General features: G+C 35.4%; 2 protein-coding genes across 5 annotated transcripts; both read left to right on the forward strand.

Annotated features, from left to right (window-relative positions):
* The first annotated feature begins 750 nt into the window (after positions 1-750).
* On the forward strand, positions 751-8,513 carry LOC104211918 (protein SCO1 homolog 2, mitochondrial). 4 transcript variants are annotated; one of them, XM_009761062.2, is made up of 10 exons: positions 1,020-1,080; positions 2,366-2,521; positions 2,594-2,796; positions 3,821-3,941; positions 4,065-4,143; positions 4,828-5,028; positions 5,141-5,230; positions 5,427-5,559; positions 5,685-5,837; positions 7,674-8,513. In XM_009761062.2, coding segments are annotated over exons 3-9 (735 nt in total). In that variant the 5' UTR covers positions 1,020-1,080; positions 2,366-2,521; positions 2,594-2,794; the 3' UTR covers positions 5,794-5,837; positions 7,674-8,513. The 4 variants fall into 4 exon arrangements, with proteins under 4 accessions (XP_009759362.1, XP_009759361.1, XP_009759364.1 ...); XM_070174628.1 differs by having other exon boundaries at positions 2,366-2,796; XM_009761060.2 differs by lacking the exons at positions 2,366-2,521; positions 2,594-2,796 and having other exon boundaries at positions 751-1,080; positions 5,685-5,842.
* An 806-nt stretch (positions 8,514-9,319) lies between these two features.
* On the forward strand, positions 9,320-13,691 carry LOC104211917 (TPR repeat-containing thioredoxin TTL4). The gene is made up of 5 exons (XM_009761058.2): positions 9,320-10,756; positions 10,854-11,049; positions 11,145-11,317; positions 11,994-12,327; positions 13,082-13,691. The coding sequence occupies exons 1-5, from the start codon at positions 9,777-9,779 to the stop codon at positions 13,205-13,207; spliced, it is 1,809 nt and encodes a 602-aa protein (XP_009759360.1). The 5' UTR covers positions 9,320-9,776; the 3' UTR covers positions 13,208-13,691.
* The last annotated feature ends 619 nt before the right edge of the window (positions 13,692-14,310 follow it).

Here is a 14,310-nt window from a genome sequence, read left to right on the forward strand (position 1 = left end):
ATGATAAGGGGTCGACCAAGCTGTAATCATGTCCAGGGGGCGAGATAGCAAAGAGCACCTCGGCCATCGTCAGGGTCAAATCATCGGAAAGCGTACATCATCGAACAAGCGCTGTGTTCGAGCAAACGACGAAAGGTACAGTCGTAAGAAAGCACGCCGGTCAAAGACCATTGGATAAAAGAGAAAAGAACTATATATATGAAGAGAGAGCTCAGAGAAAGGGGGGATTTTTCGAAGGAGAGCAACCACAACTGAGGAGTCAAGAGGAATCTCTTGTTTATCAACAATTACCTCTCTTCCCTTTCTTTGCTCCCATGATTATGATGCATCTCTGCTTTGGATGTAAGCTCATCTCTCATGTTTGATGTACGATTATCACATTAATAAATCATATGCGTTCCTACTCTTCTTTTATTTCGCACTTTATATGCTTGGATCTAAAATTAATTATGTTTGGTTAAGATTTATCTTGTTTATTATCAATAATTAGTTCGACAAAATAGTTTTAAACTTTTTGCTCAAACAATTATGGTCAAGATAAATATTAGTATATTAAAATTAGTGATGCAGATTTAAAATTTTGGATCGGTTGGGACTTGGGGAAACCTTGTTTTGGTTTTTGACCAGTGAACTAACTAATTATATATCAAGAACTATAATTTAAAGAGGCAAATAATGGGTTAAAACAACAATAGACCTGACCTTGAAGTATAAATTTTCAAATCTGTATAACCAAAATTCTAAGTTGCCAACTAACGACACCTTGCAAATAACCGAACTAATTCTTGTGGCAAAAGCCACCAAAACGGTGCCGTGTACACCTCGCCTTCCTCATTAGACTTCCATGAACCCCAGTCCCTTGTAGCTGATATTCAGTAGAAAAGAATATAGCACAAAATGGTGCTTAACCCCTACAATTTCTTGCCCCAGAAGTTTCAGTTCTAAGATACCCAATTTTATTTTAGTCCCTTTACTTCTCATATTTTGTCAAGTTAGTGCTAATACAAAAATGCAAGTGTCCAGGTTTCTCTTGAATTCAATTAAGAATCGCTCTATACAGACCCTGAATCCGTATAAAAGGTAATTAGCTGCATTTTGTATAATCTGAACAGTGTTGAAAGTTCATGGGTTTTGTCTTGTTGAATTTTTACGGCTCTGATCTTTTATGAGCATTTCTAATGTCGTTGAATTATGGATTGTGGAAATATTATAGTTGATTTAATTATTCTTTATTTTAAAATTCAAACATGTGATAAATTCAGATATGGTTCGTGAGTTAAATTCAAATATGCTTTTTGTAGCGTGATAAATTGAAATATGCTTTCTGTAGTGTAACTAATTCAAATATGCTTCGTGTAGTGTGTTAGTATGTTAATAATCTACTTAGCTTTTGAAAATGACGCTACATAGTGGATGAAAATTTGCGAGAAGAAAGTTCCCTTGATGAACCTTAAACTCTTAACACTATGATTGCTAGTTGAAAATTCTCCAGTTTGACTTTCTTAGCAAACCCTAGAAATGACGCCCCTCCTATTTTCACCAAGACCAAGCATAGCATTATGAGAGAACAAAATGTTAGTGTTGAAAGCTCTAACTGTGATTATTCTTGATGTTTGGGTGAAGAATAGGAGAAATGAATTTCTGATGAATACAATGGTTCTCGTGTTCTGTTGCATACTTGCATTCAATAAGGTTGACTTGGAGCTAGTAACATCTATCTCCTAAAACTTGAACGCTAGAAATATTAATTTTGAGTATACCTCTCTCTGCAAAGAAGATAGTGAAAAGAAAACAGAATTTGAAGTATCTAGGTAAAAATCCAATCATATGACTTGTAGACACATGGAGTATGTGTGACATTATCATTAAGGTTGCTTTTAGATCTGATTTGGACTATAAGATGACTTACTAAAGTTCCTTTGAATGAGCCTTTGTGGTTAAGGAGTTTTATAGACTTAAAACTGGTCTAACCCAATGAGTCACTTGTGGTGTCTTAGGTTCATGAGTTTCAGTTGGTAGCACGGGAGGCTGTCTTGGTTAGATAGATTAAACAAGAGACTTGGAGGGCACCTTATAAGGAAACTTTGTGAAGTTTCGGTTTATGCGTAACTCTTAGTTGACCTGTTCCACTATGTACTTCTTACAGTGGCCAACTTTCTCTTTCTAGTTTTCCCTTAGGGATTTTGCTATTTGTAAGTTTGTAAGATCCAACATGAGCGAAATTTGATTTTGGCTAAATGATTAGTAGCAATATTAATCAAGAAAACATTGGAGAAACTATAAGTCTAAAAAGTAGCAAATGATTACTACCTCTTCACATAGAGGCTAAGTTGTGGGGAAACTTGGTCTTTTGTTTGTTATTAAGAAAGAGGGCAAGGATTGTTTCATGGCAAGTCAAAAAGATACTGTAGGCTTCCAATCTTCAGAAGTTTGATGCGGAGAATGACTTAACGTAAAGGCAAGTCAAAAGATACTGTAGGCTTCCTATCTTCAGAAGCTTGATGCGGAGAATGACTTAAAGGTAACTCTCCATCAGATTGAGCTTTTGTATGATTTGTGACTCATTCAAGGTTGTACTTATGCTCGTGTACAGTTGTTGCCGGTTTAGAATGCGACAACTTCATTATGTGACAGTAAAGTATGGCAGAAAAGATGACTCTACGCTTTTGTGAGCTTGGCGTGTTTAGAATAGGGAATTCTATGTGGAGCTTCTTTGCTTCTACATTTTGCAGAGAATGAACACTTTGAATGCATCAAATGTATCTATGAGGAGAGAGAGGCATCATGCATTACCATGTGAGTGATAAGAATGATATTGAGTCATGAATAATTTTTTTGAAGTTTACTTGCAAGAATCCTGGCAGAAGAATATAAAATTTGCATGAAGAGTCGAACTCTATCTAGTCATCACTTCAATTAAATTGGAACAAGTTGTTTAAGTTTTATTCCTAAAGAAAGTTATGATGTATTCTTGATGCAAAATCAAGCCCCAGTAGGTAGGGGTGGGCATAATTTGGGCAAACCCGAAATACAAACCGAAATCCGAATTTCTTGAATTTTTGGTTTGGATTTTCGGATTACGGATTGGATTTTGGATTTAATTTTTAAAAATTTTGGATTTCGGATTGGATAATGGATTTGGTACTTCAAATTTTTGGATATCCGAAAATCCGAAATTCTTATGCTTTATATTAATCCATTATCCGTATGTCAATATTAATAAGTTTAATACCCTACCCATTAGATATTATCTCATATATTCAATAATAATTACTAAATTACTATGTGAATACTTTCTATTTGGATATGGTTTTACTATTTCTACTTCTTATCTGTCGTATTAATGTCTCTATTGTATTTTTTTATATAATAATTTCATTACTTTAATACTTCATTTGGATGATTGCGGTGAGAATAAGGAATTAATCAGGTAATTTAACATGAGTAATTTAACATGAGTATTTCATTTGGATATTTATTTGTGTAAAAAAAGAAGAAACATCTCAACTTATAAGCTCAAAACCAAAAATCCAAAATATTCAAACTGATTAATTCGAAACCAAACTTAAAAAATCCGACCCAATCCGAAAACTGAAAATCCAAACCGAAATTTCATATGCAATCCAAACTGCCCGAACGCCCCCCCCCCCCCACCCCCACCAAAAAAAGAAAAAGAAAAAAAGAAAGGGGAAATAAAAAAGAGAAAACAGAAATGAGAAAAGATTCAAATACATGTAGAATAGAAAGGATAAAAGAAAACCATTTCATTTTCAAATTCTGGAGTGCATTGCAATTTTCTGATTACTTGTTTCATGTGTAGGTTTATCACACCTAAGCGCTTCCATTCAGCCAGCTGCATGAGATCTGCTAGAAAGACTAATGATCAGCCTTTATTAACTGGACCATCCCCAACACCAAAATCGTGGAACCCTTATATATCAGTATTGCATTTGAACTCCATTTCCTACTGAATGTTGCTTTGTGACTGTTATTGCATCTGCTCTGTGCATAATGTCTTTGCCTCCTTTAACTTAGTTTTCTTCATCTTATTTCTACTTTTGCAGCCTGGAGCTCTTTTGGGAGGATTTGGTGGACTGATCCTTTTTCTTCATTATAATGATGAAAGGAGAGCAATTCCAAAAGGTGGGGCTCCGGAATATTTTTGGTCAAGGCTCTATCAATTAGACTTGACCTTGGAACTACTTTATGTGCCTTTCTATCTACTACGTCTCAATCACTCATGTGCCGTTGAATGCTGGAACTAACTCTTAGATGGAAACAAAAAAAGAAGAAACAAATTAAGGACGTATGTGTGCAGTGAATTTAAAAGTGGTATAATCCTCTTTCAGAATGGACATTTCATAAAAGACATGATAAATGGACGATCCATATATTGTACAGCTTCTGTACCTGAACAGATGTACTGACAATGCTTGAAAGCTATCATATATCCTAGTTAAAAGTGGTTATCAGCCTTTATTTCACAATGGAGTGCAAGAACTAAAGCCTCTTTTGATTGCTAAACTTCCATCTACCAGAACTACAGGCTAACTGTATTTTCTTCCCAGAGTCCTGCTTATACTGAACCAAAAAAGAGACATAATGAGCTCGTCCGTAGACTTCTCATGGCAATCTCAGTATCTTTTCTAGTTTAAATAAAAGAGTTCGTTGCACTATCCTCCTCTCTACTTATTTTTCCTTATCAGAAAATGATGATATGTTTGTCCACTTGACTCATGCTTTTCTATGAAGCATTTACTGTCTGATTAGGTTTCTAGTGCCATAAATTTTATTTAGTGGCACAATATAAAGCTTCACTCATTTCAGGTCAAGGCGAGAAATTTGAAAGAAGTGCAATCCAAGGGCCAATAATTGGAGGCCCCTTCAGTTTAATTGACATAGAAGGTCGTGTGGTAACGGAGCGCAACTTGCGTGGAAACTGGGTTCTTCTTTATTTTGGTTATACTTCATCTCCTGATGTTGGTCCAGCAGAAGTCCAGAAGATGGCTAAGGCTATTGATATTCTAGGTTCTACTCAGTTTCTTTGAATAGAAATGATATTTTCTTATTTACTGACTTATGTTAATGATGTTTTAATTTTCTTTTTGCTTTGTGGTCCTTTTTGCTTTACTTAAACAAGGGTCAAAACAGGATCTTAAAATTCTCCCAGTATTTGTCACAATTGATCCTCAACGCGATACGCCTTCACAACTTCGAGCTTATCTTAAAGGTCTGCATCTAGCCTCTCTGATCTCTTTCTCTCTCCAGGTTCTGGAATGGATGTCTTACTGAAAGAGTTGTGGAAAGAGATCCCAACATGGGGTTGTGGGCTTGAAGAGAAAGGGATTCAATCATATAGTTGTCCTTTTATTTGATGTTTATTTCCTACACTTTATCTTTGTTAATTTTATTTGCATGAAATGCAGAGTTTGACCCAAGAATAATGGGATTAACTGGACCAGTTACTGCTGTTAGACAGATGGCACAAGAATACCGAGTGTACTTTAAGAAGGTTGATGAAGAAGGAGATGATTATCTGGTGGAATCTTCTCACAACATGTAAGCCTCAAGTCCTATATTGTCAAATATGCAGCATTGTCTAGGAGAGTAAACTCTTTCAGTTTTATTTTTAACCTGTGGTAGAGCAGTTCTGTCAGAGTATAAATGGGTTGTTAATCTAATAGGTATTTGGTGAATCCAAAAATGGAAGTAGTTAGATGCTTCGGCGTGGAATACAGTGGGGAGGAACTGGCGAATGCAATTGTCAAGGAGCTCAAGAAAGCCGAAACGTAGTGATACTCCGGGTGAATTTGGCAGATTAAGTCAATCTTGCTTCGGTTAGGTTCTTATATTACCCATACATACATCTTTTCAGCATCATATTTTATTCAATGGTTTCAAAGTGTCATACTTCGTTTTTTGGTTCTAGATGTACAACTTCAATTCACAAAATAAACATAAGTGCCAATAACCTTCTTTGTCTTATCTTAAAAAAAATCTTGTTTGTCTTCTGTTGCAGTCCAGCTCTTTTCCAATTCTTTTGTTCAATGTTGCATCATCATGCTCTCAGCCAATCTATGGCTAAGATTTCACTTATCTGCATATGACCCTACAAGTATTAATTATGAGTTTATGACGATAGTGAACTAGTGACAAAAATCCTGCTAAATTTTGTCAATAATGGAAACACACAGAGACACACACAAAGGGAAAAGATAGCTGATTATATCATAAATTGTTCAGGCCAAGAAAAAAAAGTGCACCAAAAACTTCATGAGATATTATTTGAATAAGGGCTCCATTAAGTCACGTATTGGTTATAGAACTAGTTTGTAATTATGAAACCTATATGAGAGACATGGGAAGAGGCATTTCTTTTATTTAATATTCTGTTCTCTCCCAATAATGATGCTGCCAGCTTCTTCATTGCTTTGTTTTGATTTAGTCTAGTTTTACTGTAAAAAAAAGTTCAAGAACAAGGTTGATCCATATGCTTTTAGTTCTATTTTATACTTTTTAACAACATAATATGAAAAATGTCACCAAAATGGTTTATTGTCCCGAATATGATAGCTACTTAAATTCTATCATTACTTAATCAAACTGCTATGGCAGATAGCTTTTAGCTTGTAGACACATTTTTCTTTCTTTTTTCCTGACAAATGTCTCCAACCTTGAGTTTGGGGGCTCAAGTCACCAAGGGAGCAAAGTGGGAAATAACCACTCTTGACTCCGAAGTATAGTAGGGTCTAGCTGTGGGGTTTAGCATATCAAAAAAAAAAAAGGAAGAGAAAAAGGGTTGGCTGCAGAATGAAAGTTCAGCCACGAATGGATTAAGATTTGGACGCGGAATTATGTAACAAATGGATTGGGAATCCTCCAATTGGTTAAAGAATTGGAAAGCAGCCAGATCCTCAGTTTTCTGCTGTCACAGTCGCAGAAGAACATTGTATATTAATTTTTTTATCTTCTTTATTTGCTCCATTTTAAACTTTTATCACCATGTACCTTCAGCTTGAGAGAATTTGAATAACTACTCGAGTTTAGCATATGAGCGGTACCAAGTAGAGTAGGCTAGTGTATCAATCTTATAATCCATTTCGCTCTATTTGGAGCTGCTATATTCAAATACTCAATAAACCAACATGATGTGTGTCTAGGAGAGTATGTCTGGACATACATTATTATGAGGATTCAGAATGAATTGATTACTGTCTATCAACCTAATGTAACTTTCCTCTTTTTTTCTGTGTTTGAGACCAACAATGTGAGCTCACATAGAATATGAAGCTTACATGGCGAAGTTGATGGAACGATTTATGCATGGCCATTATTTTGGAGATGCAATCTCCTAATACCTGCTTCTTTGTGATATTTTTGCTTGAACCCTCAATCTGTTTATTTGTTCTTTCTGGTGAAGTGCTCAATCTGTTTATTTGTTCTTTCTGGTGAAGTGTATCTATCTTCACCCTAGCTTATTGAATTTTAACTGAATTCTTGATTGTGCACATTGTACAATGTGACATTTTTTCCCGAAGTGATTTTGGAGGGTGTTTTTGGTTGGGGGTGGGGGTTGAATCAGGGAAGGGGCATTTTACCTTGTTCAGTGATATGCTTATGCTTGTACGGACTTTATAAGCTCTCACTTTTAACATTTACATGTTCCTCAACAGATGCATGTCGTTTCGGAGCAGCCAGACGTTCAATTTTGGTCCATCATCCTGGACTTTTATCTGAGTTTGCTGAGGTGGGCTAATTGTCTGTCAACAATTTAGTAGTTTAGAAATAGTTTTGAACAGAAATTTCCCTGACGCTGAGATGTCAGATGCTGGGAAAAAACTAGCAATCTCTTCGGATAAAGCAAATTGGTTCTGATACATTTTCTCCGAGAGATTGGTAATTCTTCTATTATCCTCTCCGTGCCCTTTCAAAATGAATTGGTAATACTTGTTCCCACCTCTTCCTGTTTTGGGCCTAATGAATTTTGACTTGGTCGATGGGTAATGCAAAGTAGGTTGGTGGTTGGTTGCATAGTGGCCTAGCAAAAGTTTCCTTCTATAATAAATTGAGAGCAGACACATTCAAGTTTGAAAACATTTACTGATGAGGACTTTGATGTTGCACCAGCGGTAACTTCTTGAATGGTTTTGGGCATAAATTTCAGCCCCGTTGTTGACAAAATAGCTGATGTTTTACACCGGTCTGTTGGCTTAGGAGAACAAAAAGGGAAGTGGTCAAGGAAATTCAGGCGGTGATGAAAACATGCAGACAATTTGGGAAATAAAATAAGCTTTTAAATCAGAATGAATTGATGGATGTGATCGAAGTTTGATTTTTGAGTTTCTATCTCCTACTGTATATCTTTCTCACGGAATGGCTTGGATATGCCATAATAAATATGTCCCCAAGAGAAAGGCACTTTATTATTTTAGGGACTTAAATAAATTTTACTTTAACTACTGTTTTTTCAAAATTTCTAAACACAGAATTTATTTAAAGTCAATTTCACGTAATTCTTTTGGTATATTAGTTATATTTTAAAAGATAAAAAATTAAAGAGTGGATCAATGCATGCATGGAGATTATTTGTTGACGGTTTGAAAAACTACAAAAAGACATTTGATGAGAGAAAAGCAGCTTAAGAAGGGAGCTGAGTCAAACACGGTGACAATGTTACTATTTGCTTTTTCTTTAATGAGAAAATGGAGGTCAATGGAACAATTATTGTTGCTACTTAATATAAATATGTTTTGACCATTTAAAGACGAGGAAAAAGCGTAATGCAAAGAGTAGGTCGATCTATCTTCCAAATCCTTTTATTACAAAACAGCTGGCTACAATACGTGAGCTGCTCGAAGTCTCCTACGTGAACTCCACTCCAAAATTGGAATTTGTTGAAACTATTGTATTCTAACGGCGTGACATTGAGCATTTGGACAAAAAAATAGTAGAAAAGAGAAAAATGAGAGAATGAAATAAAAGATTCTTCGAAGAAAGTGGGTGTAATAAATAGCCTTCAAATTATTTTTCTTCTAAATATCTTGAGATCCTCCTTTGTTCCATGACCGGGTCTTTTGGTCTCCCCTTTGACACCACAAATACCAAACCAACACAAAATAAACACATTTTAATTTTAACCAAACACAAAAGCAGAAAAAAAGTTGAAAGAAAAGGTGTTGAAAAATTCCCTTTGCATACCTTCATCATTACTACTACTATTATTTTTGTAATTTACCCCCTAAAAAAGTTACTTAATTATTATTTTTTTCTTATCATTTTTCACATACCATTTCTCTCCCCCCCCCCCCCCCCTCTTTCTCTCTCATGCAATCATTCCATATCCATCTTTCCTCAACAAGAAAGAGAGAGAAAGAAAACCAAAAAAACAAAAAGAAAGATATTATTGTTTAAGCCAAGCACTCCAGGAGATCATACAGAAACAAACAGATTTTGACAATTACGAACTCCTCTCCTGGGGGGCATTAACCATTTTTGTACCTTTGCATTTTACCCCACAATCAATCTCCTTTATACAATTTCTAAATGTAATAACTTCTTTTTATGTACATGGGTCCTTCATTTTCTAGGTGAGTTCTCTGTTTGTTCCTTGGCCTACAAGTCTTTTGTCTTTATATTTTTCCTCGTCTTTCTTACATAAGAAGCTCCTTCATAAGTATATTTCCAAGATTTGTGCATGTTGTGTCACATTACCCCTATTTCTTGATCACCAGTTTCTATAAAAATAATCCAAGAAAACATTGAAACATATCTCAAATATGGGAGACATTTCTCCTGAAAAGAAAACAGGTTGTGGCCTGTTGAATGCTGTTTTTGGAAGGAGAAACATTTGGACAAGAAGATCAACATCCACAGGCTCACTTCCTACACAAGATACCAACAATGTTAACAATGTAACAAGATCTTCAAGTACTCAAAATTCTAAAAGGCATCGCAATGGTCCCAACGAGGCATTTTTAGAATCTCGTGAGAACCAATCGGAGAAACAAGCTGACAGGATCATCCCAAGGCCTAATCCAAACCAATCCAAGGCCGCAGTAGCAGCATCTCAGAATAAAGCTATTCATAATCAACAGAAAAATGGTCAGGTGGTACAAGGATATAATAATCAAGGAAGAAAAGTGCCTCAAGCCGCAACAGGGATATCAGGGGAGCTGGAAACCATGATCCAGGATCATCAAAGATCAAAGGGTGCTAATACATTAGTCCGTGCATCGTCCAGCAATGTGATGTTGTTTGGAAATTTGGGTAATATTAGGCAGCAAGGTGGGAGCAATGGTACTGCTTCCACAACAACTTCAACAGCTAATCATGTTCTTGATTATTTACCAAGAACCGCTAAAGAAGAACCAACAACACCAGCGCCAGCACCACAGAATAATGGGAAATATTCGACGAGTGTTATGGGAAATGTGGTGAAGAAACAGGGTGATCACGAGCAGGGGAAAACAGGCGGTTCTGTTTCCCTTTGTCGTGCACTTTCCACAAGAATGGACCCTGAGCAATTAAAGATTCTTGGAAATGAGGATTATAAGAATGGAAGATTTGCTGAGGCTTTGGCTTTGTATGATGCTGCAATTTCCATTGATCCTAATAAGGCTTCGTATCGAAGCAACAAATCCGCTGCTTTGACCGCTTTAGGAAGGCTCCTTGAAGCTGTTTTTGAGTGCAGAGAAGCTATCACAATTGATCCTCATTATCAAAGAGCTCATAATCGTTTAGCCACTCTATCTGTCAGGTAAATGCACACATTTGTTTCCCGCTAATTTTCATTGTAAATTTCATGATCCCTTAGTTTTATAATTTTGGAGATTGCTATGCTTTTTTGTGTTTAGATTAGGAGATGCAGAGAAGGCTATGTACCATTACAAACAAGCAGGAGCAGAAGCTGATCCTGATGTTGTAACAAAGGCTAAAAATATTCAAATTCATCTCAACAAGTGTACTGAGGCAAAGAGGCAAAGAGATTGGAACACTATTTTAAAAGAAACTGCCCTCGCCATATCGGCTGGTGCTGATTCTGCACCCCAGGTTAACTACGTTACTAATTAAACCATAAGAATCTGCTACTATTATTTTCTTTATAAAACATGCTAATTTTTGTTCTTGATTGGGAAAAAAAAAAGATATTTGCTTTGAAAGCTGAGGCGTTGGTGAAGCTACATAGATACCATGAAGCAGATCAAACTCTGAAGAATGGTCCGAATTTTGATTTGGACGAATGTACAAATTTTTTTGGACCGATTGGCAATGCAGGGTTGCTAGTCATTCAAGCTCAAGTTGACTTGGCTGCTGGCAGGTTGGTATTCATGTTTTAGAAAAACTAAATAAACAATATTTTTCGTTTTTGTTTTCTTTGGAGGGAAAAGGAACTATTCAAGCCATTCAACATTTCACCCCCACCCCCCTTAAATAAATGATAAAGTGGATTTACCCTAGGCCCTAGTAATGTTACCTAGAGATGCCAATGACAAGGTTTTGAGACAGAAATGGAATAATTAATACTATTGGATAATTATAGAGAAAGAAAGTGTTTTAATTAGCTAACAACTCTAAAGGGAAAACTGTGTAGGAGAAAAGAGAAGCCAAATGATAAGTACTTGAGTATGGATTTGGTCGTTAGGTGCAATTTGACATATTGAAATCACTCTAAATCAACATTCCTACTTCCAATTTTTTTTGAATTCCTACTAATCTTTCTTTTGGACTTCAAATTTTCCTATACACTTTATAAGACAATCAAACAAGCTTTGAGGATTGATCTTAAGGGTTTCAAGATATTGTTTATTTAATATTCATGTATATGATTAAATGCCTCCATCCCTCTATGAACGACTGTCTTATATAATTTGCAAAACAACATAAGATTCGATCGATCGATTATGTCTCAATTTCAAACTAGTTTGAGTCATTTTTGTACGACTAAACCAGTATTTTTCAGTCGTTGGCTAATAGTTATGATTATAACATGATAGGATCGATGATGCCCTAGCAGCGGCTCAACGAGCGTCCCAGCTAGATGGGAACAACAAGGAAGTAAACACGGTAGCTAGGAGGACAAGGGCAGTAGCAAATGCTAGAGCAAAGGGTAATGAGCTATTCAAAGCTGGAAAATATGCAGATGCTAGTGTTGCTTATGGTGAAGGACTAGACCATGACCCCCACAACTCAGTCTTATTGTGCAATAGAGCAGCTTGTCGATCAAAACTTGGCCAATTTGAGAAAGCACTTGAGGATTGCAATGCTGCCCTTATTGTCCGACCATCTTTTACCAAGGCTAGGTTGAGGAAGGCTGATTGTTATTTTAAGGTAATTTCTAAATTTCTTTATGCTTTGACACTAGTTGGAACGTGTGATGAACTAGTTAGAATTTTATTTAAACAATCATGAAATGACATTTCCATATATAGGGAGTACTATATACCCAAAGATTGGTTGACCTATTAATTACTTCAACATATTCAACGAATCATAATTTAGGCTTGTCCTGTTTGGTAGCAAGAAGACACTTTCAACTTCTCTAATTTTGCTTTTAAAAAGAAAGAAAGAATATATAACATTAGCCCTTGAAACTTGTTCTTTTGACCAGATGGCTGAATAAGTACTCACCGAATCACAACATTATGGTACCAAATTTCATGTATTCTTTCGGTCACATTTATATGAGACATTACTATTTGAGAAATTATTATTTTTTCTTTTACGCATTTTTTTTCAATTTTTTTTAGTTCTAAGATATAAAATAAAGTATTTGTGCTCTTTTTCTAAATATTTAAATTTTATTTTAATGTCAGAATTCATGATAACATATAGATGTTTCTATTCTCAGTAATCTAAACATATTATTCTTTTTAGAACAATGCGTCCTTGGAACAAATTAGCAGCTATCTTAAATTGACATGGTCATGGTGCTCAACGCGCTGAACACAACTTAGTAAAAAATCATAGTTGACCCTCAATCTATGATTGGAAAACAAGACATTTATTTGATCTTTTTTCTGTTTTTAAAAAAATAATATTGACGATGATGTGCATTAATTTATGTGCCATATATATATACCAGATGGGAAAATGGGAAGCATGCATACAAGAATGTGAAACGTTGATGAAGGAGACACCAGAAAATGAGGAAGTGGGACAGATGATTAAGGATGCCCAACAACAGCTAGCTCAAGAAAGGAGGAATTAATTAGCCAAAGACGTGAAGAGCATGAACATATTATATGGTTGTCCTTAATTTGTCAATCTCCATAATAAATTCACTAAGGTGGTGGATAAGATTGAGAGCTCGTTACTAGAATATTGATAGTCCAAGAATCATATTTGAATGGTATCATCACTTGTTTTCCTATTCCAATCCCACCACAAAAGGAAAAAAAAGGGTGAAAAATAGCGAGAAGGGTACATAAGGTCTTTTAGGGAACAAGAAATTAAGAGAGAGAAGGGAGAAGACGAAAGGATTAAAAGTTTGAGCTAGAAAATAGGATTTGGTAGGATATATTGACTCATCTCTTAGGCAAAAGAAAAAGAAAAGAAAGGAATTCATTAGGGTGCTTTGAAAAAAATTAAAGCACTATGGATTTTAGTGAATGAGAACAATTCTTTACCATTTATTGCATTTTCTTAATATGTAATTATCTTGTTTAAGATGGTCGACATGGCTTTTTTTTTTTCTTCTTCTTTTTTACATTGTTTTTCTTTCTCCCCTCACCCAGAAAACTAAAATCTGAACAAATATATCACTTGAAATTTCACTCTCCATATCGTTGCTTTCTTCGCTAAGATTGTTAATAGCAAATAAAATTCCCAACAATCATTACTCGATAAAATATATTGCAAGGGGTCCTTCTGATTATATTAATTAATAAAATGCATCACAGCTAAGTTAAAGTTGTTTCAAGATTATGTTAAGTGAGCTAAACTAAAAGTAATTTTTCTCAAACTTGTCGGATTGTTGAGACCTAGAAATTCTAGCTAATAAAATTTACTTTTACTATTTATTGTTATGGGTCTCATCAACCAAACACCATGATCGAGAAGAATAGATAGAAAATTATGGATATCTTTTGGCCCCTCCACCTATAAGGCTTATAGCCCATTTGGCCAAGCGGCAAAAATCAGCTTATTTTGAGAAGTGCTTTTTTTTTAAAAGTGTTTTTCTCAAAAGTACTTTTGGTGATAAGCAATTTGTGTTTAGCTAATTAGTTTGAAAAGCACTTCTGAGCAGCAATTAGTGTTTGACCAAGCTTTAAAAAACTGCTTCTAAGTGTATTTTTCTCAAAAGTGCTTCTC

Source organism: Nicotiana sylvestris, chromosome 5, assembly GCF_000393655.2.
Source record: "Nicotiana sylvestris chromosome 5, ASM39365v2, whole genome shotgun sequence".
Lineage (NCBI taxonomy): Eukaryota > Viridiplantae > Streptophyta > Magnoliopsida > Solanales > Solanaceae > Nicotiana > Nicotiana sylvestris.